Consider the following 25886-nt stretch of genomic DNA (forward strand, 5'->3'; position numbering starts at 1 on the left):
CACTGAGTAGGACTGAAGATGTCTTYAGGCTCTATGGCTTGATTTCTCCCTTGGTGGAAAAGCAATCAGAATTTTTTCCTCATAGCCCTTGATCCCATTTGCCACTCAGCAAGGGGCAATGGCTTCTCACAGAAAACCTTGGTACTGTAGCAGCAATAAATACAAGGAAGGAGCAGAGTGAARGCCATTTCTGGAGGTGCTGCAGCATCGTGGCCCGGGCTAGTGCAGGCAGCTGGGGCTTTGGGTGATCCCCCTGCAGAAATGGCAGCTCGTCAGGTGGCCCTGWGCTGAGGCTGGGGTCACTCTTCCCTCCCGTGCCTGCTCCACTTTGCAGGTGAAGGCGGGGGAGCACATTAGGGTGCAGGGCTGCAGGCAATCCTTTGACATGCTGGTTGCTTTTTTCAGTGCCAAATGTACAAATCACACTGCAGTAGGCAGAACATGCTTCGCGGGAGCTGCAATAGAGCTGCAATACAGTGATAGGACAAAACAAAAAGGCTGAAAAAAATCCCTGGCACAGAGTGCGTGCTGGGGTAACGAGACCCAAACCCAGACCACAGATCAGTATGGAGGCAACAACCAGCTCCTGGTCTGCGAGTTGCCCCRCGGACACAGATGGTTCACGCAGGAGAATGGTTCCCATATGCTTTTATTTGGAAAGTTACAGGATTTTTTTACTTTTACAGGCACTGTGCGTTGGTGTTTCAGAACAGTTCGGATTTTTCTCTGTATTACCTAATGACCGAAAGGGGAGGTGGGAGTGGGGAAAATACCTCAAAACAACTGTTCCAGCCCCCAGAGAGGCTTAAGACATCTGAGAGAACCAATCTGCTTCTTTTGAAGCCACAAAGCAAAGAATCTGGTTTATAAACAGGCTCAAAAAAGAATATACATATGTAAGAGCAACTCAAAGCTAAAGTACAGCAATAACTGGTTCATATCTATGCATATCTGTTCAAACCCTTTCTCCAAAGCTGGAAAAGGGATAGTTTAAAAACTAAAAACACAGTTTAAAAAACAGAGGAATTCCATGCATTAAGTTTTAGTGTTCTGTGCAATTAAAATGGGATGAAAATAAATATAACTTAAAAAAAAAAAACCCAACCTTTTCCATGACACTAATGTAACAGAGGCATATCTATAAGGCACTATCACCTGGGCTATTCTAGGAAGCCTGGTCAGGAGCTAAAACAGTGCAACCATTTACAATGGCATAGGAGTGAGAGACATATGCCTGGTGAGATACGAACTGAACAAAAAAATTTAGAGGAAGGTCTCAGGAAAGAGGCCAGGGCATGGCTGCAAAACAACCAATGGCCAAATCCTTCTTCTTATTGCTGCCAGAAGACCTCCCTAATGGAGGAAGCTGTGGCCACCTGATGGCAGCAGAGGGGCCCTCCAGCTCCGCTCCTGGGGACTGAGATGAGACAGTGGTTTTAGGGATGGGGTGAGGGAGCGAGGAGTTGGCCCCAGGCAGGCTCCTGCATGGCCTCTGTCGCTCCTGGAGAGCGACCTGCACAACAGCGCSTGACCTCAGCCTCCCGTGCACCCCATGTCCTCCATCTGAGGGACGTCCAGGCCTGCTCTGAAGATCAAACATGGGCCACAGCCTCCCCTCCCCGCCGCCTGCTGATAGCTGACCTTTAGCAAGCCAGCTCTGATGTGAGCAAGCTGCTTAGTTCAAATGTTCCAGGAAGTTAAAAAATAGCCTCCACCCTCAATAGGGAACTGGCTGTTTCCATGGGACTCAGCAGCGACCGCGTGCACAGCCCGCTCTGAGCAGAGCCAGCAAGGAAACRCACGCCGGGGCCCTGCGCCCGACAGGGTGAGCTCTGCAGGAAGCAGGACGATGTGGGGAGGCCTCACACCACCTCTGTTTTGCCAAGCACCGTCCCCATGGCCACTTCGACAGGTGCCACGCGGCAGTGGTTCATCCCCTGCCGCTGCAGCTGCAGGCGCCTCCACCAGCCAGGTCCCTTAAAAACCATCTTCCTCTCCCCCAGCGCTGCCCGAGGTCTGCAGTCCCCACGGCAGGTTGGAGATCACCATGCATCACCACACACCGGGGCACCTGCCTGCAGCTGAGGAAAGCAAAACACCACGTAAAGATGAAGGAGCAGCCTCCACGGGATTAACAGGACGCCTCAGGCAGAGGGAGGAAAGCCCCCCATCTGCCTTTCCAGTGATTCTTACGGACTCAGCACAGCTGGTTTCCTAGGGAGAAAGATGCTAGCGAAGAAAACCAAAGGCCTTCCACCCCACTATCCCCTGCCTTGGCTGCTGGTGGCCTTGGGCACCCAGGGGCTCTCCAGATGAACCACTGCAGGAGTACCTCACGGCAGCCGATGAGGCTGAGGTGGCAGGGCAGCCCTCCTAAAATCTGGCCACATGAGAGAAAAAAACATGATAGGCAAAGCACTCATTTGCCTAACCAAACCCTCCCATGCCATTAACGGCTGGCACCGCTGTATGCTTTCACCAAATCTGTGACACTGAGGTTTCAAGTTCAGCTTTTGTTCTGGCAGGTTAGCTACATATTTACAAATAAGAAAAAAAAAGAAAAACCCTAAAAAAAACACAACAAAAACACCTTAAATAGGAAGAGTATAGCTTTAAAATCGGAAGGGCAAGGGTTGGAAAGTGTCTTGTAGTGCAGTTCAGAAGAGTCAGTTGGGGGGCAGGATTCAGGGTAGTGGCAGAGTTGGATGGCCAGCTTTAATGCAAGTCTTCGCTCTGGGACAACTCCATTAGGATCTGAATGAGGTTGTCAAGCCCCCAGAGGTAGCCGTCCTCTCTGTTCCCCTCTACCCAGGGCACATTGTGCTGGAGAACTTGTCCCTCTGGCAGCGGTGTGGTTTTCCCAAAATCAATCATCCAGACTTTGGCCTGCTCCTTTTTGTCATGAATGAAAAGGAGGGAGCTCCCAATTACCTGCAGAAAGAGGAGACTAGTTARTTTTGCTTCAGTTTTTCATCAAATGCATTTATGCCCTTCTCAGCCAGCCTGGGTTTTTCAAACGCTTTGTCTAAGGCTGCATTTGCAATAGGTTATACCAAGATTTTGCATGAGCAAAACTAAGATTTGTGCTTGCCAGCTGTGTTTGCACATGTAGATCAGGCATTTAAACAACCTCATTTACTCATACAAATCAAATCCCAGCTCATACAAATCAAATCATAAAAATACGAGCATGAAAGAGAGATAKGTAATTTCAGAGACCAAGTTCAGGTGCTTGGGGAAGGAAAGAGATGAATTGTCTTCACCTTCAGATAAAGACTTTTCCACAGCTTGATTCTTTATGAGTGATTAGTGCTATATACACTCAGCAATCATCTTGCTGGTATCACCTCAGGAAGTAGTTACGCTGTAAGCAAGTTACATGCAAAGTTTAGTCTCCTGCCTGAAACACCATTTATTTGCATTCCGATGCCACCTAGAATACACTCCTGGCTTTTACTAAGTTCTGGGGACACGTGCTAGAGGCACATGCACACGAGTTTTCTTTTCCGTGAGTTACTCTGCTGCATCTGTTTTGAAGAGCTCTTTCACATCCTGCTTGGCTTCTGGGAAAATGCTGCAGCAGGTACTGGCCTGTGCAAGGCCCAGGGGAGCCAATGGGTGCTTGTGTTTGGGTCTGAAAGGCAAAACTGGGCTGAGCTTTCCTTCCTCGCACTGTATCACTGTCCTGCCTGGCTCTCTTTGTGCAGAGTCCTCACCAAACTGGCGAAGGAGCTCTAAGAAAAGCTTGGGAGCTGTTTCTGCTCTTCATTTCTTTTTACCTTGGTGCCTAGTGCTATTACTACTGTCAAAAGGTGAAGCACATTGTCTCTGACTTCACCAGAAGTAGGTATGTTCTTATGAATTTACATTTTTGAGAACTTTCTGCTCTAATGCATTGTGAGAATGTCCAAGGTCCAGAGATCTGTATTACTCCCCAGAAACSCTTATTTTCAGTTCTTCCCCTTATAAGCTCTTATTATAGTTCCCTCTTGGCCAGGATAGACCCTTTTAACCCTAAAGAAGAGACTTCTACTGTCGTTCTTCACTATTCTGTCTTTGGTAGGTGAATTCTTCTGCAGTGCCTTGGAGGAGCACCAGATGAGAGCAGGCACTGCTACGAGGCAACAAGGGACATGCAGCGCTTGGCACAACTTCTGCTACATTTCATCTTGAAGTGGGACAAAAAGTTGAAGTTTCTTTTTATTTTTTTAAGAAGTGGAAATTCCTTTCAAAACTGATCTGAAAAGGTGTTTTGCTTCTGTGTTTTCAAAAGAAACACTGCCACTTTGTTTCAGGATGCGTTTTGGTTCCATTGTTGAACTGATTTGAAACACTTGGTTTCAACATTTACTTGCATCTTCTAGTTGTTTTACAGTCATGCAGTTCCCAAGGTGGCTCCTGCGGCTCTGTCAGAGGGACAGTGATGCCTTTGGGGAGGTAAAGCTATGCCTCCCTCTCCCTTTGAGTCTGGGGTTCCTACAAGGCTCTTCTTACCATAGGACAACATGTGCCAAGGAAATGCAGTCTCATATTTAGTTAAGTAGATGCAATATCAAATACTCTGAGTCAACACTAAATCAATAAAATTATTTAATTAAATAATAGAGCATCCCAGTTCCTATTGAAATGGCCAGAAAGGGTGTGTTTCCTTTTCATTTTCCCGTTAGAACTGAAATTTCACTGTAGAAAATCTTGATTTCATGGACACTAATTTCTGAAGGAAAGTTGTTCCAAGGGAAGAGTCCTGCCTGTGTTGCTCCAGTGAGCTCTGTGAAGGCAGTTTGAGGATGATCAGTAGTTTATAACTAAACTTAAGCCTTATTTGAATGCATTGGGCAACGGCAGCCAAATGATACCTGACATTTGTTTTCAGATAGGAATTTCTCTTCAAGAAGACCCTTATACAATAAGCATTTTTCCCAGTCATCTAAAACCATAAACAACTTGTGTAACTCGTACATCACTTTCAATCCATATGAACATTGATTTTCGTTAGATTTGAGCCTGTGTCAGAGCACAAATATTACATCAGTCATCAGTCTTACTTCCATGTAAATATTAGATAGAGGATTATGAAAATACAGATATAAGAATAAATTCAAGYTGTAGAAATTTATGACTGCTGACTTGAACTCTTCCTCTGTCCTTGGACAAACTGAGATTAAACCGTTCACATTTATAGACAGACCTATCTAAACACTACTGTAGGAAGGAAATTTAAGTATTACCTCATGGCACTTAAAGAATGGGGATGTCTCCAGGGTAGCACGGATACCCTTCAACCGATTAAGGTAACTGTTCTGGAATTGCAAAGAAAAACAAGCTGTCAGTGCCGTGGGAAGCCTACACAAAAAAGCGCTGTACAGAGTAAAAAAAAAAAAAAAAATCCTCTATTCCTATATCCTGTCTCTGATAGTGCATTCACATAGAGAGACGTGAGGGCCAAGGTGCCCTGGCCACCTCGGCAGGCCCTGTGCCATGAGTGGCCTCCCAGCCCCAGTGGCCTCCAACGGGCCTCCTGTCAGGAGCGCATCCTGTCTCTTCAGGGACCCACTTTTTCTTCTGGTCTCCACCGCACCTGCTCCTGGAGCTTTAAGTCGTCCAAACTCACCCATATGCAGGACAAGGCACAGGTGCCTGTGAGGGCATTGCTGGGAACAGCCAGGAAGCACCACCAGGTTCTTTCTGGCCCCTTTGGTCATTCAATTCTCAAGTCTAGGCAGAATGGCAAAATACAGGGACTGGCCCAGCAGCTGCAAGGGCAGCATGATTAAATTGTTCCCACTTAGATTGTRTAGGGCTATTTGGGGGTAATTGTATGTAAATATTTGACAGAAGGACCCTAGCTAGACCAAGGCTATGATGGCATGAGAGCATGTCAAGCTCTTTGTGGATAAAACACAGCCCACCAATGTCATTTACAGCTCCAAAGGTTGTCCCTGGGCAGCTCTTATCACAGCAAATGTTTGGAGGTGGCAGTGCCAGGGGCCATTCCAGCTGCCACCTTTCATTTGAGGGCTTTATATAGTAAAATTTAAAATGGGAGCAGTTTGTCAAATAGGATATTTGACACAGTCAGTGTAAATTCTTTACCTCTGAATCTCTTATTCCCCTGGCAGTGCAGAGTGGCGTAATTTGGGAAATGCAGATGGCGGGAGCCTGTGGCACAGCGAGGAAGTGCTCCTGCCTGCCTTCTGCAGGGCGGGCAGCCATGCATGGGGCCCTCAGTGAAGAAGCCGCTGCTGACCCTGCGGGCGAGCCCGGGAGGAAACCCTCAGCCCACCCCCGCACCAGGATGTGGTTTCTATTTGCCATTTTTCACACTATTGCAAAAGAGAGTCTCCCGGCAGGGGGGCCTCGCAGGGCTGAGAGCTGCCGAGAGGCAAGGCAGCCACCCGGGGAGAAACCTCCCCTCACGCCCAGCAGCCCCTGCAGCCTCCTCCTGCCACCGCCCTGACTCACCAAAATGTTACGATTTCCCTTAGTGAACTCTCTGAAGGCCTCGGTGACTTGTTCCTTTGTCCGTGTCTTCTTGAAATCCCGGTTCACGGTGCCATCTTCTTTCTGAAAAAGAGGGAAGTGTTATGAGAGGGGGTTGAGCCAGAGGAAACAGCCCCTGGTTTAGGGGCTGGAGCAAGATGCAAGCCAGCCTTGTTGGCAGCAAAAGTCATCATGATGGGCAATAAAAAGTCACTTGATAGCCCAAGGATAATAAATCCTCAATGCCACCTGCGGCCTCACCTTCTCCTTTGCTAGCAAGGCTGCCTGTGGCCAGGCGGGCTTGGACGTGCTCACAGAGCACAAGCTACACAGAGCCAGACGTGCTGAGCTAGGCACTGAATCCAAACCTGACATATCGTTGAGGGTGAATCACACAGAGCAAGTTCACCTTCCAGCTCACTTTTCACATGAGTGTCGAGCACAAAAAGCACCATGCAAGCCATCCCAGGCTCTGTGGGGGCAGCACAGCTGCGTGAACACCTTGCAGAGCGGGCGCTTCCAGAGGCCAGGGCCAGCTGGAGTGCTGCAGGCTGCCCGGCTGCAGGAGCGAGCCTGCTCGTGGCCAGTGCGGGTTCACTCATGGCTGGGCGCTGGCTGAGTGGCTGCAGTTGTACATCTCACCAGTGGAGAGGCTTCAGGAACAGCTTGCAGCAGTGCAGTGGCATGCACGTGACGCACAGGGGAAGCACATCACACTGCTATGCATCTGTCGCATGAGGCCTGATGCCGCAGTGCAGAAACTAGCCCACCCTCTCCCAGGAGGGATGATAGATATCAGTTTGGAGAGATGCCACAGCACTGATTTCATATGTAAGGAGCATAGCTTTCCACAAAGCATCCGAGAAAGGAGATGGCCTTCTAAGTGCTACTAAAAATAAATGAGAACCACAGATGGCCTTTCAGATAAGGCAATCCTTGGCTTCTGGAAAACCAAAGCGAATCTCCGTAATGCTGCTCCCATAACGACTCCCTGCTCGTGGTCCCTTGGCCTGCCAGATGCTGCTGCTGTGTGTCAACAGCCATGACATTTACAGGTGCTCCAGCCCCAAGGGGACTGTAATCAACAAAGCCAGACTGTGAGGTGGGCTGACAAGGGCTATCACAAGCGGCCTTTGTCAGCCTACACCCCACCGCAGCACCACCAACCCTGCTTTTCACTGGCATCCCAAGCAGAGCTCAGGTCAACTGGTTTCATCTCTGGAGCTACCGCACTGCTGGCCATGTAGCCACATCCCACCAGGACTTTTACCATATTGATTTTGTTAATAGCTACTGTTTCTAACATTTTCAAAGTGCTCCAAAAAGTTAGGTAAATGTCATTATATCTCCTTTTTGCAGAGGAGTATTTTCATTTTAAAGAGGTAGAATCAGATATTCAGGGTCAACAAATGAACTAAGAGTTGAGTAGGGCAAGAGAAGGGGTCTGCATCCGCATTCCCAGTCCTGCAGCTGCCACATCAGCTTACAGGCCTCTGCTGTTTACAGAGCTGTCCCCCAGCTCTCCCTTGTCTTGTGCCTCCTTTCAAACTCACACACCCAGGGCCAAATTCTGCTCTTTGGGCATGTGCACAGCTCCCCACTGCTTGCATGGGAACATGCACAAGTGCTTCTGCATCAGCCCGGCTGGTAGTCCATCGAACAATAGCCTCAGCCCATCATTGACAGGCAATGTGGGTTCCCTCCCATTTCTCACAGGGAAGTATCCTCAGTAGGGAGGAAAACATATGGAGACTTCTAATTAAACAAAATTTTCCTGAAATTTCTTTTGAGGGCTCTGCAGCAGCCTCAAGATACTGAAGACCTCTTTCCCTAATGTGGGGATGTGACATCAGAAACAGGTTAAATGCAGTGMCACAGCTCAGCAGGACCTACTCAACAGCCCTTCTTCTAAGCAGGAAGAAAAACATCCAGGAATCAGTGTAAACTGCTAATATGTTAGATTAGGGGACAATAATCCAAAAGGCAAGGGATTTAAGGAGAATTACAGCAATTAAAGCCTTGATCAAATTAGTCAGCTCCTAGTGGCAGCAGGTGGATTAATACTGGAGGCCAGCACTTCTCAACATCTTGCAATTAAAGGGCTGCCTCACCTCTTTGAAAACATCCATGACCCACATCATGCAGTGGTTCACGATGGCTTTTACTTACGATCAGCTAAAAATGAGGTGCAACGCTGAATGCTTGGCTATTGCTTTTACTTCCCTTCAAAGCATTTGCTGGCCTGTGTGGGAATATGATATTGTTTCTTTACATATTTCATTTCCAATATTTYCAATGTTTCATTTATGACCTGCTTTTGCCTTAACACCCACTAAACATCCCCAGACCATAGACCTAGAAACGCTGCTGGAGGAGTATCCTCCACTGCTGGAGGACATATCATGTTGGACTATAAATAGGCAGATACTCCTGATTATATCAAGCAAGTAGAGAGCAGAAAGAATGTACATGAGGTTCGGTCCCAACTGGCCCACTTGTTTTTTATATAGCTTGAGATTTATAACAAGCACTAGCAAAACAGCAGTGCTGGGAACTAGGCAAAGGGTTGTCCTGAGCAGGAAGGGCTTGTGGTGTACTCGTGGCTGGCCACAGCCACAGAGTGGGGTGCATGTGGAAGGCCTGTGCCTGGGGCACTGTCAGAGGGAGTGGGTGATGTTTGGGGCTGGCAGAGAGACAGGGACGAGCTGCCGGAGCAGACAAGCACTGTGGCCACCACTGAAAGCTTCTAGAGGGCTGTAAACGACAGCCATGAGGGGCATGCAGTGGTGCATCACGTTGCTGCRTGTCCAGAAACCCTAGCAAGGGGTTCTCCTTGGGTTTACTGTCTTTCTGTGAGCGGCTCAGGTGGATGTAAATGCAATGCAACCCACTGGCCATGAGGCAGCCCAATGGGGAAGGTGCCCTCTTCCTGTGTGCAACTGGCTCTGCTGGGTTTCCCACTGCAGGAGAGTGGCACCCCTTCCCACCAGCACCTTCACGTGTGGGCAGTCTGCAGCAGCAGCTCTGAGTGAGMCGTTCCTGATGACTGCGTTTCAGACCTGTGGTCTAACACCTGCATTTGCGTGCTGTTTGCCTGGTCATGTCATGGAGAATGCTAGCAGGAAAATCTGCAAGATCTACTGTACAGGCTTGTTCAGGGGAAGGCTTTGTTTGGTTTATGTCTATCATTTTGACACAGAGATCCTAGGTTAAAAAAAAGTCAAGAGTGCTGCAGGAATTTAAAGCTGCAGACACACAAATGGGTATTCTGAGAAAATCCCAGCTTACTCACGGAGGAGAAAAATAAGATCTGTGACCCAGAGAAGGACTCCTTAAACCAATATAAATCTGGAAATCAAGCCTTCATTTCCACCAGGAGAAACCTTTCCCCTGTGCCCTGGCAATTTCCTTGCTGGTCGGAGGCACCACCAGGGGTTGCCAAGGGCTGCCCAGCTTCACTCCCATGGCAGTGGCCTGAGCCTGAGTCACCTCCAGTAACTCAGCCACAGCTTGAACAAGCTTCCTTGGCTGCCACAGGACCTCCATGACTGCATGCTGCAGCCCTTAGCACAAGCCATCAACAGGCATATGGCATTATTTAAGGTCATGCAAGCCTTCAGTAGCTAACACACATGTTCTGTGGTTACAAAAGCCATCTCCATTCGAACACCAGCCCAGATACCTCCACTATAAAGTCTGAAGCCCCTTCTCTGCCAGCTCATCAGGAGAAAACATCCTGGGCTGCCTCATCTAACTGGTGTCCAAATGATCCTGCAGGTATCTCCAAAAATCTGAGTGACAGCTTTGAGTAAAGGCATGGTCAGCTTGGGCACAGCTGCTGCAGTGCTACTTGTAGAGTGGGAACACTCAGACAAAATTGAGAAAAATAGCTCAAGTGCAGATAATGCCAGCTAAGTCTGCAGATCAGGTAGACAGCTGGGTACTTGCAGAAAATGCAGCTGCTTATGTTTAAGCGACTGCTTAAATTTCATAGGGAGTTTATGAGCTCCACTTCATAGGACTAGGTTGCTGAGATTTTCTGAAGAGAGATCTAAATATAGGCAAGTCATCATCTACAGCTAAACTTACATATCCAGTCAGAGGCTGGCACAGGCTAACACACGTTCAAGCTGGGATTTGAACGGCTCAACCCATTGGCACAGCAGCATTGAAAGCACACAACTTGTTTGAGCCCTTCAGTTGSAGCAGAGCACTTTGCATTTCACAGTCGGGGAAATCAACCGTGGGGCTCATTTAACAAGATTATGGCTAAGACTGTCCTCCCCTAACCAGTGTGGCTGCAGTTTCACTGATTCCCTCAGCCCAGCCAGCTGACGCCCATGCCCAGGCCAGGTGCTCAGGTCTAATGGCAGAGACTTGCAACCACCCTGCCATGCCAGCAGCCCAGAACGAGGGCTAGCAGGGCTGCTGAGCTGCCAGGAGTCAGGCAGGCAGCAAAACTCGGGCAAGAGGTGAGGGGAGCTTCAACAAACCATTCTCCGGGACAGCTTGCACCATGCACATAAATGCTGTGATGTGGTGCAGGCTGTTTCTATCTGGGGACTGGATGGAGAAAAGGGAAAGGGAGAAGAAACAAGTTATGGCTGGATTTTACAAAGAGACACCCACATTGTAGGAGCTGAACTGAGACTCTTTGGTCTCCCTGCAGTAGTGTGAAAAGGGCTCAGTTCCCATTTGCCACCATCCAGCCTGATGAGACATAAAACTGCAGGCTAAAAAACCAGCCATAACACTTGACTCATTCTGGGCCAGAGCAGGAGTTTCACTGGGCTCCTTCCCATAAGGCCCASGGGACCAGAGGGATGTCCCAATGTGTCACCAGTTTCGCTAAGAGCCTGTTCTGTGCATGCTTGTGTTAACGAGTTTGGTTACAAAGCATTCCCTGTTGCAAGCATCGAGTGGCCTCACCTTTATCCCTTCGATCCTGAACCCCAGCGTGGCTGTGGAGCTAATGGTCTCCCTCCACTGCATGTATCGGGGCTTGGTCACTGCCCGCAGCACATTCTCCTCCTCGGTCGGGGCCTCGGGGTCCACTTCAATCATCTTCTGGTACATGTCCTTCCGCAGGCTTGGCTTCTTCCTGGCCTTTATCAGCTCCTCCTCCAAGTAGGTCCTGCAAAGGGCAAGCAGAAGCGCTCAACACAGGGATGGGAGCTGCGGCAGGGAGCTGCTGAGGACCCTGGTGCCATGAGCTGCTCTAAGGCCAGCTCCCAAGCTGCTCCCACTGGCCATGTCCCCAGCACCAGGAGAGCTGGAGCCTCCTTCCAGGACAGCCCTCACCCCAGAAACCAAGGCTACGCAGGGTAAGGGACACCCAGAGGGAAGCATAGTGCATGAAATAGTGGAGCAAGCCTGCATGCAGGTTTATTGGTCCTGCTCCAGTTAGCGCTCTGTCATCAACACCTCATATCTGCTCAGAGTATCAACTGAAACCAGTTTGGCAATAACAAGCGAGGTGTTAGCTCTCCTGCATGTCTGCAGCACCACTGCTGCACCTGCACCCATTGCCTTCTCAACACTGAAAATCAAGGTCCTGGTCCTGGGGTTTGCAGGGCAGCCTGGCCTGCCAAGGCCAGAGAGAAGAGAGGGTGCACTGTGGTCCACGCTTCCCACCTGGGAGAGGAGGAAGCCCCTGGGACTGGGACGAGGGCAGCTGCCCACCCATCTCACCTTAAAAGCTATGGCCTTTAAAGTAAAACCAGATGAAGCAACATTGCACCGGGACAGCTTATGCCTGCACAGGCAAGCAACCAGCTCAGCTTACCCACAGCGAGGCAGAGGCAGGTCACTCCAGGCTGCTCTTTGACACCTCCCAGTGCTCAGCAGACCCAGACAATGACTTATTCTCACAAACTAAATGAAGCTTTCAAAATGCGCCCAGGCAGCTGACCATGTGCTATGGAAACTGTCTGGATTCAAGGCGAGAGAGAAGTCGCCAACCCTTGGCCACCAGCAGCATCTGTCATTCCCTCTGTGGACAAGCCAAAGCTGCTCCTCTGCCTTACGWGCACTTTCCTGCCCCTCACCATGTTCAGCTGCCAGTGTCGCCACTCACAGGCTGCAAAGCAGCATCTTTGCATATAGAGCTGCTCTGCTGCTGTTTATTTTGCCCAGTATGRATCTGGTTTAACTGGACTACATAGAAGGCAAAAGCTTCCTGAAACAGATGGATCAGACACAGAGATGTAGCTTTGAATGGGTGTTTGCAATAACCCGCTGGGATCCCAGCATGCAGTCGCAGTTGGGACAGACAGACGGGAGAAGGAGAAGCAGTGGGAGCATGCCAGCCTGCCCCTTCGCACCCCCATGCTGGGCCTGGTCCTGCTCAGCCCCTAGATAAGCGACCTCCCAAGGAAACATGGCCCCCACCTGCCAGCTGAGCTAAACAAAATCAACTGAGGAAGGTTCTCCTCCAATGACCTTSCTGGAGAGCCACTACCAGCCAACCCCCTGCAGAGAGCTGCCTGCCCCATAGAGCATCTCATCCTGCTCCACTTGCTAATGCTTCCACTGGAGAGCTTGGTCACACTGACAGCTTTCCTCTTCCCATGCAAGCTACAGAGCTACTTGGTTTTCTGACCCAGAAATGAGCTTCTCTAGAGAAATATTTCTGAATCTTGGAACAGCTTACAAACCCCAGACCCRAAGGGATTGTGCCCCCTCCCCATGGAGCAGCTCTGTGGGTTGGCCCTGAAAACCCAGAGCAGCAGGCAGCTGTCACCAACAGACCCTYGCAGGGGCTGGGAAGGGACGAGTGGCCAGGGCAGAGCATAGCTGCACAAGAATCGTGGTGCTTTTACACTTACAGAGGCCTTGAACCTCAATTTTGTGCTTCTTCTGGAGGAGCACCACCGTACGCCAGGACATACCGGCAGCAAAGTGCTTCACTCTGGAGTGCAGAAAGTCATCATCTACTAAATGACACCTCCTGCAGCAAACATCATCCACTTAGTAATAATTCTTGCAGCTCCCAAACTTGCCCCAGCTCAGCCCTAAAGGTGCCCAGGTCCCCTCCAAACAACCTAGCAAGGCAGGAGCAATGTCCTAGCAGAATGAGGTAGAAACGACTCTATCTGYCACTTCTATCCCCCAAAATCCAAGCTGCTCTTCACTTCCTGTTAGCAGTGCCTAGCTCTGCAGGGGGGCTGTGCCCTCTTCTCAGGCTGCCTGAGCCCACGTCTCAGCTCTGAATGTGTGGTTTACCTCCACAACTCACACAACATGCAAGGGAAGGCAGATAAGGTGGGATGGAGTTTGTGTGCTTCCCACTGACTCGTAAGGTAAATRGGTATCTTTTTTGGAAAAGGTATACGATCAAAGAGCAGACAGCCCCAGGGTATCATCCCCTTTTAGAAGCAATGCAGATAAAAGTGATGACGGGCTGGAGCTGAGCTCACCAAACTTGTGATTTTTTGGCAGACAGAAAAAAACAAGATCATGCTCAGAAGTGCTGTCTGCGCTGCTCAGAAAGCTCAACTTCCTCCTGACAAGAAGGAAAGACAGCCTTTGCCTGCCGCTTAGTTCCCTCCCTCTCCATTGCTCCAGGTTTTAACTGTCATCAGGGCCCAAATCTGGCAAAACTTCATTCAGGGACAGCCCATCCCAAAACCAGATTGGGAAGGAAAAACAAACCTGCATCCTCCTGGCAGGGAGCAGCTGGCTAAGAAGATGGGTTTGATGTTTTGTCAGATGGTATCAGTGAGGAGACAGGTTCAGACCCAACACCTTCTATGAGGGCTCTGCTGAACCTGCCTGTGCTGCTTTGCTTCATCACTGCTGGTGCAGTGGGCTGTGAGCTGTGGTGGTTTATATACCACCACACGGTACCTTCTGCCCAGTGGCAGCAACTGCACTGGTAACAGCTTRAACTACCACAGCTAAAATCCTTCCRTCCTAGCTGCCTAAGCTCTGAGAAACAAAGATACCCTGCCCAGCACTGTGGTTTGGGTGGGTGCTGCCTACCATCCCCAATTTCTTCAGGCAGGGCTCCACACTAGCTGTGTGGAAAGGGACCTGGTACCCCTGTGGTGGCACCTGGAGCACCTATCGTGCGAGGGGCTATCTTTCTCCCTGCCCCTGTATACCAGTGGCAACTGAGAGCCTCCGTCATCCTTGGGCCCTGTGCACATGTGCTGGGAGGACCACTGCTGCTCTCCCACAGAAACCATCAGCTTTTCCAGATGCACAAGTGTCWCCACCACCTCTGAGTTCAGAGCTGGCCAGGCAGGGGGGTCCCTTGCCCGGCTGATTGGGAGCCCACAGCTTCCTGCATTTCACTAGTGTCCTCCTAAGCGTCAAGAAGCTGGCATGTTTCCGCCTTCTTAAAAGCTGCTGTGCTGTGCTGGAGGACCTGAATCAGAACATGGAACAGTTCCCTGTGCTGCCAGCATATCACTTTTCCAGCACATGGAAAGTCAGCAGGCAGAGAAGGAAAGACACTGGTATGCCCTTCCCAAATCCAGGCTTCCTCATGTCTCTCTTCTCACACCRTTAGTTTAGATTTTCTTTAAGGCATCTGCAATGCTCAGATGTACGCTTCAGAGAGCCTTACCTGGAAAACAGGTCTGCTTTGAGTATCAGATCTTCAAATCAAATGCTGCCCCAAAAAACACTAACCTGACCCCCATTTTGCAGTCCATAACGCAGGGGGAGTCAAATTCAGCCAGCAAATCTTCCATCTGGTTGTATCGCTCCCCGTCCTTCACGACGTCCCCGTGGTAGGCAGGGACGTAAGGCTTCAGGACATCATTCATCAGGCGGTCCAGGCAGCGCTGCTCTGACTCACAGTGCTTCTTCAGGATCCTGCCGTTAGCTGCTGCCTTGAAACTGCCTGAAGGCAACAAAGGAAAACAGGGCACTCACTCTGGATGCAGAGTGACATCACACCTTCCCAAATGAAGAAGGACAGACCACCACCAAGAAAGCATCTGCTGATTACACCTGCATCCAAAGCAGTCCCCGTTGTCTGGGACTTGGGTGGTGTAACAGGCTTCTGCTGCTGAATTGACACATAGTATCAGAAGTTTATGGCCAGCAATGTCACACCTTAAACAAGGACACAGGCTATAACTACCTTACCAATCCCACCAGGGCCTGGTCTGGCAAATCACACATGCCCAGCCAAGGCTGTGATGGGCACCTCCTATAAAGCACCCAACCCATCAGCTTCACACCCACTGCGTACGCTGCAGCAGGTTCACATCTTCACTCCCCATGGCCTCGTCTCTGTGCTCATGCCCTGTGAGGGGAGTTTCTCAGAGCTGGGTGGTGCCATGCACTTCCCTGTGGATCAGCAAGAGGGCTTGGATTTCCTCCAAGCACCATTGCTTTCTGCTGTTGGAGAGAAGAGCCAGATACTGACGGCAATAGCAGCAATATTCACAGCTCTGGGAACTAAAAGGTTATGGTATTGCACCTCCACTTTACACCACCCAGTATATAGGTAAGTCACTCTCCTGGCCTTGTGTTCTCCTGGAGAAGCAAAAGCTTAAATCTGTGAAACTCATTCAAAGTTCAGAAGCCACTCAGGCCAGTACAACTCATTAACCTAACATAACGAAGAGGCTTTCCACTGCTCTGCCCCATGGTGGACCTTGTGCCCATGGGTGAGCTTCAAGGAGGTTAGGGTATCCCCTTGAACTCTCAATGCTCCGTACCTGCATGTCCTGCTAGCTGGATCCAAGGGTACTTCTTCTTGAAGGACATCACAAATGGGGACCAGTGCACCATATTCTTGATCTTCCGCCATGATTTGCTCTAAGGAAAAAAAAATCATGAAAGTGAATGTGCTGTATTAAGCTTTTGCTGTCCCTAAAGTCACTTGAGGGAGCATATGGATGTTTTGGACAGGAGAGGAGACACCAGAGCCAGCRCGAGATGGAAGGCAAACAGAGAATCTGCTCTTTTCCCATTGCCCTGTGCCAAGCTGGAGACACTTGGCTTTSATTCCAAATTCAAAAATCACGGGTAACTTCACTGAAGTGGATGGTGTTACAGCTCTGTTCCAGATGACTGCTTCTGATGAAGAGGGCCCAGTCATCTGTATTACYTTGTCTCCACTCTCTTGTGCTCTTCTGTAGGAGCAGTCAGCACATTAATCCACTTTTGGGTACATGCTGCTGCATTAGACTATAGCACATTCAGTAGGCAAGGAAACCTACAGTTTCTGACATTCCAGATCTGGTGGGTCAAAAGAGACACTCCTATATGCACAAATACGCTCACCAGCTTATTCGTATTCCCCACTGAAAAACCGCTGTTTCGTCTGATTTGCTTGCTTTGGCTGATCAGTATCTATGTTCTAGAGAACAATTTACTTCTGACATATTGTATCTCTTGCCAGATAGATTGCACGAAAGTATTTACATTACTTTAACAAGGGCTGCAGTAGACATATGAAAGCCTCACAGAAATGTGCACGGTTTCCTGAAAGAGGTTTTTTCCTAGATTGTTCTGGGGAACATGCCTCTAATAAAAGGCAGAGGCACTTCTTATCTTGGCATCAGCAGGCRATCATGCAAACAACCCGGGCGAACAATACACAAGCAGGACAGCGGGAAAATGCCTACTTGCAGAAGAGGAGATAAACAGTGAGTTTTGTCCTGGCTACCTGGAGCTACTGAGTTCAGCCAGAAGCACACATATTAATTATCCTCCTTTGCTCCACTTCTAAAGCGTGCAAGCAAGCCCTCCACAAAGCCCCAGGAATGTCTCCCTCATGTTTGGAGAGCTGGACTCTGCTCCYGAATCCTTTGCAGACAGACAGGGAAGGGCTGGCAGCCCTGACCTGCAGTTTGGTCTGGGGGGAACTCCCAGYGCACGAATCTCTGATGGATACTACTGACATGTTCGAATGGGTGGAAAGAAGACAAAGATGCCAGGATGGCCTGTCCTCCAGACACCTGCCCGAGACTGAGAGTGTCCCAGTGCTCCCTGGCACCTTTGCAGAGTGGCAGGAGCCAGGAAATGAGGTGCCCAAGCAAGAGGGGACACCGGGCATCCCTGCCACCCAGGCTCCTCCACACAGGTTCGCTCTGTAGCCCAGCCCACTTGCTTGGCAGCAGAGGCTGGGGATGTAGAAGGCAGCTCCCTACCTGACATGAGGATGAATGTTTTTATTTCCAAATGGAGTGCCAGAAATTGTGCACTTTAGCTGTTCTTTGTTCTCCTTTTGGCAGAGAGCGGGAGGGAAGGGGGAGGGGGGGGTCCCCCTCCTTTTGTTTTTAAAATAGTAACATCGAGTTCTGACTGATCTCACTAAAAAGGGGGAAAGAAAAAGTCTCTGAGGCAGTTTGGCCTCCATATGAATGTGACCCACCATGTCTAAAATAAGGAGAAGGAGTCTCCTCCCCAGCACAGCATCATAAGTCACTCAGGCCCAGGAAGCAAGCCAAGGCAGTGCGTGTTCCTGAGCCAAGATCTTGTTTTTCAGTGCTGAGAGTTTATAGCTAAAACCTTGATGTACCTCAAAGTGCAACCAAAACGAAGCCAAGTAGCCCCCAAAGTAGTGCAAGCCCCCTCAGTCCTTCTGCCAGACAGGGTTTTCGGAAGACAGACGAGCTCTGCTCTGGGCATGGCCCCAGCAGTGCTGCAGCCTTGAAGGGAGCCAGCTTCCTGCACCCAGCAACTCTCCTACTTCACTCCAAGTGCAGGTTAATGGCCCCTGAATCCCCAGGAAAAACAAAACAAGACAAAACACATCTTGCTACTGAACTGAGCAAGGCAGAAAGCCAGTCATTGAATATATTTTGCAAGAGGAACAGATATTACATTCTCATTCCTTTACATTGGATGGAAACATTGTCATCCAGATACTGCCTGGTTTCATGCACACCTTTGGCCAGACATTTCCAGCTCAAGTTTTAAGGATGTGGCCAATTTTCCCAGAAGAGCTGCTACATTTTCAGCAACCTCACGCATACGCTCAGGATGTTGGCTTGTCAGTCAGGCTGACACCACGGGGAAGAGACACTGCAGTCTCACAGGCCAGCACTGCACGGGATGAGGAGTTCATCTTAGCAGCGCTGGGGAGGGGAGTAATTCTGAAAAAAACACAGCTGCAGAGGACAGTTCAGGTTTGAACTGAGATCACTCAGCAAACAAGCAGGGCACTTTCACAAATGCACCAGAGTTTTTTACGGAGATGCCTGAGACAGTTTTGTCCATCTCCAGTCAATTCTGACTTGCCAGAAATGGGCTACAAGGCAAGCCGTTGCCAACCTGGGAGTCACCAGCAATTCTATTCTATACAGCCTGTTGCCACCTGGCTTGGCAGGGGCACTTCAGGTGAGCACTTCCAGGAGAGAGGATGGACTTTGCCTCRCCTCTGCCCTTGCGCAGGATGTAACCCCAGCAGGCACATTGCAGAGCTCATTAAGTGCATTCTGCAATTCCTTCAGGAGCTGCCTTATTTTTATTTTACACTTGATTCCCATCCCAGTTTTATGAGGGAAAGTTTGCTTCATTAAAAAGAAAGCTGTCCTGTGCCCTCAGCCTGAGGCCCATCGTGCGTTACTGCCAGACAAGGACAGCTTGTTTTGCAGATCAGCCTGTTGGGACTGATTTTGGTGGGGTGTGKATGTATCCATACACAATGTTTGGTTGTTCTGTGGTGGGAGTGCTCAAGATGTAGTGAGTTTTCCTAGAGGCAACACCCCTAATAAACTAGCAGCTGCACAACTTCATCCGTTCACTCCATAGGGCTGAGGACCTGCTTCAGTAGAGATAAGGAGACCGGATCTTGGAGGAAAAACATTGGCTTATGCTTCTAGTCATCCTGTAACCAGTTTATTTGGAGATAATAACATTCTGCCCAAGAAAGGAGTTACTCTAACAGTTGACCCTTCATACAGCAGCTTCCCTTCTCATCTCTATAGCTTTGAGTGAGATTTTCCACATGGGTGTGTGTGTGTCCCCCAAAATGAGTCCACTGTGCATCTGTCTTTCCAACCTCTTATTTTCCTTTCCTGGTCACCTAGAGTTACAGAGGAGCAACGTGGCTACACCCTGCAGCCACATACTATAATCCTCTTCATGAGCTTGCTGAGGTCTTCTGCTGCCATCCAATTTTGTGACCCAAACTGCCATCAGTCCTGCCATGTATTGCAAGCAGCAGCTCAGCAACCTCATGGCCATGGATCAGTGGCCAGGTCTTCATCCACTGGGGATAGCTAAGTTTACAGAAAGCCTTGACCAGCAAAGTTTGCATTTATTCAGGCATCAGCCCAGGTTCAMACAAAGGGGAACTATCTCAAAGCTGACAGCTTGGCACCCCATTCATGCAAACTCTYGTGTTGGGCTAGGGCACATCCCTATGGAAAATCACATCACGAGGCACACACTACTCCAGCTTTACTCTACAAGCTGTGTGTAGCAAACAGCAGCTCTGCAAGCAGTTGGCCCATGCCCCCAGCTATGCCCTGCACTATTTATATACAACAGGAGTATTACTGCTATTTACAGTAAAGAAATATTCTTTAACCCAGCCTGTAGAGGACTGCAAAGCCATTGCCTCCAGGCTCTTTTGTAACTGTTGGTTTGTATTATTTCAAGTAGTTATTTAAGTGTAGGTTCAGAAACACAGGGCCAGCTGTACATATGTGGAAGAATTACCTGCAATAACTGCAACAATTCAAACCAAATAATTTTTCAGCATACTGGAAAAATAGCTTTGCAGTTGATATTACCAAGTGATTTTTTTGGTGAAGAGCTACATGTACTTCTCATCTGCATGCAATGAAGCAAGCAAGCAAGCAGCCATGCTGAAAGCTAAGCACATTTTCAAATGTTTTGCAACATCAAGGCCTGTGATGTACACTGTCTATGCCTGTCTATGGCACAAAGACACTTGGGTGCTCCAAAAATGCTGTTCTCTGGCTGGTTTCCTGTGCTGCAAAAATCATGAAGCTACATTGACTGAATGAACTCTTACACACACCACAACAGCATGTAACCTATACAAGCACGGAATACACAGAAAGTGATGCAATTTGACACCTTTTATTTATAATCTGTTTCAGTGCTAGAAAATGCTGACTGATCAGCTGCTACGTAGAAAATTATTTAGCAACATTTACTGAGGAGTGGTGCTGTTTGCACTAGTAGTCTGCCATGTAGAAATGAAGGTRTGCATCTGTTAAAACAAGCTCTAAATATTAATTTTGAAGCATTTTTAGCAGCATTCTTCTTGTGCCTGTGCCTTTTTAAAGCTACTTACAAGACTGTGTCCAATTCTGGGCTCCCCAGTACAAGAGAGACATGGAGCTACTGTAAAGAGTCCAGTGTAGGGCTACAAAGATGATCAGAAGACTGTTCCCTATGAGGAACAGCTGCGAGAGCTGGGCCTGCTGAGCCTGGGGAAGAGAAGACTGAGAGGGGATCTTATCAATGTGTATAAGTACCTGAAGGGAGGGTGTCAAGAGGATGGGGCTGGCCTCTTTTCAGTGATGCTCAGTGACAGGACAAGAAGCAATGGGCACAAGCTGAAACACAGGAAGTTACACTTGAATATGAGGAAAAATATCTTTACTGTGGGGGTGACAGAGCACTGGACCAGGCTGCCCAGAGAGCTGGCGGAGTCTCTTTCTGCAGAGACATTCAAAATCAGCTTGGACACGATCCTGTCTCACATGCTCTAGGTGACTCTGTTTGAGCAGGGAGGGTTGGACTGGATGATCTCCAGAGGTCCCTTCCAACCTTTACCATTCTGTGATTCCGTGATTTCTTTTGCTCAGCAAAGTGCACATTGCCTAGAGCAAGGGGTRGGATTGGGGCCAGAGGAATTAAGCTCTCCTGGTGAGCACCCACAATCGGTCAGTGGGAGAGGAGTGCTGGGAAAACAATTTTATCTGCTGCATGTTTAACTTTACTTATCTGAAGCTAAAAGAAAACTCTAAGCTTTCCCCATCTGTCAATAGAGCTTCATATGGAAAGAACAACATACAAGAATTTGGTGCCAACCCAGAAGGTCAGAGGATATATTATGTTTAATTAAATTAAACAAAAAGTGGCTGATGAGCTCAGTGTTTGCCGTACATTTTCCCTATAGCAGATGGCTTTCCATTAATGTCTGCTTCAAGGAGATGGGCCTTTCTGAGACTGCCTGTCCCCTCCCTTTCCCAGTATGGWCTTTGATGGAATTTTATTGGTATTATTCCCTATGCACAGAGCTGGGGGGGGTGTTTTTCCCTTTCCACGCGTTGAGCCAGAGAGATACGCAGTAACTGATTTAATTTGCCGAAATTACGGTTTCCTATGGTTTTATGGGACCAAATGTTCCTGGAAATAGCTAGAGCTGGACTTGTACTTCAGTATCTTTTATTAACTAGAGTTAATAAGTCTTGACTCCATTAGAGTCAAGATTATGCAGCCAGGGCAGGGAAGAGCAAGAGCAACTTTAAAGAACTTCAGAAGATCTTGAAATAGCCTAGGATCAGAAGGGATGGAGGAAAATGGAGAGGAGATAGCAGTGAGAGACATCCCCCAGTTTCCCATCGCTTTCATCAGCTTTGARGGAGTTGCTGCAGCTCAGAGCTTTTGAGAGTTAGACCCTAAACGTACTGCCACAGCAAGAACCTCACCRCTGCCCCCGGCCTCGCTCGGTGGAGCGGAGCGCCCTGCCAGCCTGGCACCCCGGCCACTTGGCAGTGCTCTGGGGTGCATTTCATTCACTGGTCTGGGGTTTTACCGAGCAGCTGCTCATTCCCAGAGTCTCAAATAAAAWAATAAKAAKAAGAAGAAGAAATCATGCAGCTGAAAAAGGCAGACTTTGCACAGAGGAGAGTCCTCCTTTTCTAATAAATAAGTAAGGGACAGGAGTGCTTGCCCCTGGAGTTCACTCTGTGTCAGCCTGTTCAGAGGCCATGCGTACGCAGCCAAGGGAAAAGAGGCCATTTAGTTTTCCATGTTTAAAAGAATGAATGTGTTTTCTTCTGGTCTTTAAAAAGCAGTTAAGGTTTCCCTAGTGATGATTGTTTCCCTTTGCTGGGAAAAGCCTCGCAGGGCCAGCAGAGACGAGAAGGCCAGCTTTGTTGGCTGTGCTGGCCACCATCGCCGCCGCCGCGCGCGGGTTGCCAGGGGGCTGCAGGCAGCTGCGGCTCCCTCCGGCCAGCGTCCTCACCGGCATCGGCTCACAGGATCCCGGCGGGAAACGGTCCCGAGGGGTGCAGCCGCTACGGGGCCGCGGAGCAGAGGCTCCCTCCTCGCTGAYTGAGAGGGGACATCACGGCCCTTCGAGTGCCTCCAGCCCTCCTGTCCCTCTCTGTCAGCTTTAGGGCAGCAGCAGAAAGAGCCCAAGTGACTGCTTCAGTGTGCACAAGGCCAGCAGAAATGCACTGACCCTGGATGCGGCTGGCACCCGACGGCGTGTATTTCGCAGTGTCCCTCCTACGCTTGCCCCTCACCCCCTTTGACATATTTGCTTCCAAACTGCACAACAGCTAGCTAGCCTTTTTCGTCTCAGAATAGCTTGCAACACGAGGGCCTTCGATCAGCAACCATTTCTCTGTTTACTCAAATGGGCATTTAACAGAACGTTCAGCAGCTCTCCAAAATCTGGCAGAGGCGCCAGCAGTCAGCTCCTGCTGAGGTTGTGTATATAGAGAAAGCGAGGCCCAGCAGTGGACTTCACCCTAGATAATAGAAGGGAATATCATTTGATGAATGAAATGTATTTCTGACTGCCTAGAAATTCTAGCTCAAATCCCAAGCCCCACTGCATGAATTATTTTTACAACGGGGGCAAATAAGCTGGCCTGCTTCATATGAGCTTTACCAAGCACACACCAAATGTAGCCTGAAACACTCCAAAGCATGAGTCGGGAGGGTTGTTCAGCAAGCTACAGTGAAAGATCACTCCTACCAGATAGGATTTCTACTACTTTCCAAGGACTCCAGCACATTTAGAGAGAGAAAATATCTTAGTTACAAGCATTATTTCTTCTATATCAGATGCTCTGTTTTTCAGAATTTTAGCCAGCAAGGATTTTGCATCCCGCAGGAGAGAAGCCACCACCATTTGGCTCTGTGAGGAATACCCTTTTCTCTAGTGGGACCAGGGCATATTCTCACCAAGACCAAAGATCTGGGGTAGAGAGTCATAGTGACAAAGTTCCTGCCTGCTCTGCGGTCTACAAGAGATCAGCATGCATGATACAGGAGCCCTGATAAAAATGCGTGGAAGCCAGGAACATCTGCTTGGCTCATTGAAAAAATATTCCAGTGTATTGGAAAAAAACAAGAGTTTGTCATAGACTCCCTYTTCCTGCTTCTGATGCAGGCAAGAAGAATTAGAAGCAGAAAACGTAGATATGTATGAAGTCGTTCTTCAGTTTGACCTCCCGATCACAATAGAAGGAAACGTAGTGGTTGTGGGAGCCAGCAGAGCATAAGTCACCCATAGCATATAAGTACATTTGCAACGTCACCCTGCATTTCTCGTCTCTGACACAAAGCACAAGCATGCCATAGGAGTGCTACGCTGGGGACAGATGTTACGGGATAGACATTAAGGCCATTCTCAAGGTTAATTACAACAGAAATGAAAGGCAGTACCAAAATCTCTCTGCCTGATTTGGCAAAGAAGGAAAGAAACCAAAAAGGTCTAAGTGAGAACAAAGGCAAAACCAGTATTTTGAGCTCAGAAGAAACCAAACTTCAACCCTATGATTCTGTCTCCACAGTGCATTTCTTCTCGATGAAGAGTCTTTATTTCGGTAGCTAAAAACTTCCTAATACAGATCAATCATAACTGACTTTCTAGTAAAGCTGGTTGAATTATTACTTGCAAGCATCAGACAAGTTCAGCCTACTTTCCTGCATGGGAACTGACCTAGATCTCTGGAAATGTATTTGTTACTCATAAAGTACACACAAATTAGTTTTGTTAAGCAATTTTCAGCTTAGAGAACATAAATGAATAGCTCAGAAATGGCTATTYACTTTCGGTGGACTGCTATTTAAGTCATACAGTGCTTCTTCCTCTGTAAGCAGATAGCTTTTAAAATAAAGCAGGTTAGAAAAATACTTGCTGGTAGGAAAAACTGGGCCTCAGTGCGTTTATTCCTGAGAGGACTCCAGAGGACTGCAGCCCATCTGTGTAACATGCTTGCGAACAAGGCCATGAGCAGTGAGATCAAGGAGACACTGACTCAACAGCCAGCTGAGAAATGCAACATATTGCCCAAAGATCTGACCCTGTATCAGGAACTCTGTCATCAGCTTTGATAGAAACTGCTTCGTTTCCTTCCAGAAACTTGTGCTTGATGTCTTTCTGAGTTCAAGACTCTTCACCACTGTCTTTCTGGCTCACTGGCTTCAGATGCAGCCCTCAGGCTGAGCAGGACGAATCACAGACACGGACTGCCCTGMGGTTGGCCACTGGTGCTGAAATTGTGCTGGTTTTAGCACTTCTTGTTGTCACACTACTGGTGGGGGAATGACCCTCCAGTCTTCCCAACTCTGTCACTATAAAGTCTGAATAGCTGTTAGCTACTGTATGCTATCTATGAAAAGAAGATACGTCCTTCTCGATCCCAAGCAATTGCGTTGGTCTTTGGCCACTTCACAAGAAACACCTTGATATCTGAAATCCAGCTCAGAGGCCCAAAGGCCAGAGCTGCAGTTTAGAGCTTGGAAGAGATTCAGCTCCTAAAAATCACAGCAGAGTGTCTAGGTGGGCCGTAGTTTGGTAGGGTGCTGCTTTTCTACAGGAGGCAACCTCAGCATAAGCAGATGAGCTTCATATGGGGAAGGAGCCTGGTGGGCAACACAGGTGCTCTGACCAGGAGGAGACAGTTAAGTTCCAGTTGTTTTCAGTCCAGGTTAATTAGACTGATAGATACAGTTATTCATAGGACACAGTCTACTTGAACACCATCCCCTACATTTTGAAGGCTTATTTTTATGGATTCAAACAAAGATAGTGAATTAACAGTCTGCTTAGAGCCATTTTGGGCTAGATACACCTTGGGCTAGATACACCAAACATAGAAGTAACATCAATGGGTGGAATAAGGGAGCGTCTAATATTTATTTTCTGAATCTAATTTCTTCCTATCTACTTCTGGATGCAATTCAAAATGGCTCAGGAGTTGACTGGTCTATTCTCTTACATACGTGATGAGGTGAACTGTACTGTCTGGAACTAATGCTCAAAAGCAAGGGCATTTTAAGTGTGTTTCCTCCCAGTTCAAGGCTAACATCAGATGTGTGTTGAAGTGGGATGATATACCATTCATTTGTTTARCCTGATATATTAACGGGCAGGGTGGACATGTGCCAGACAAGGCAGCAACCGACTTTCAGTGCTGCTGCAGCTATCTGAAGTATTCACTTTGGTACCAGCACTGGGGCACACTGACATGGTCACTATGAATATAATACTCCGG

At 48.6% G+C, this 25886-nt stretch overlaps 1 protein-coding gene across 1 annotated transcript in view; it reads right to left on the minus strand.

Annotated features, from left to right (window-relative positions):
• Positions 1-631: 631 nt before the first annotated feature.
• The window catches only part of ITPKB (inositol-trisphosphate 3-kinase B), a 65663-nt gene continuing 40408 nt past the window's right edge, over positions 632-25886 (minus strand). The window contains exons 2-7 of the mRNA XM_085325801.1: positions 16158-16257; positions 15118-15331; positions 11410-11614; positions 6463-6564; positions 5229-5300; positions 632-2931 (exon numbers count right to left, since the gene is read on the minus strand). Of these exons, the coding sequence (XP_085181927.1) occupies positions 2716-2931; positions 5229-5300; positions 6463-6564; positions 11410-11614; positions 15118-15331; positions 16158-16257 (909 nt within the window). The 3' untranslated portion in view covers positions 632-2715. The remainder of the gene's footprint in view (positions 2932-5228; positions 5301-6462; positions 6565-11409; positions 11615-15117; positions 15332-16157; positions 16258-25886) is intronic.

The sequence above is a fragment of the Rhea americana genome, unplaced genomic scaffold, assembly GCF_003343005.1.
Source record: "Rhea americana isolate MKP2758 unplaced genomic scaffold, rheAme1 scaffold_123, whole genome shotgun sequence".
Classification (NCBI taxonomy): Eukaryota; Metazoa; Chordata; class Aves; order Rheiformes; family Rheidae; genus Rhea; species Rhea americana.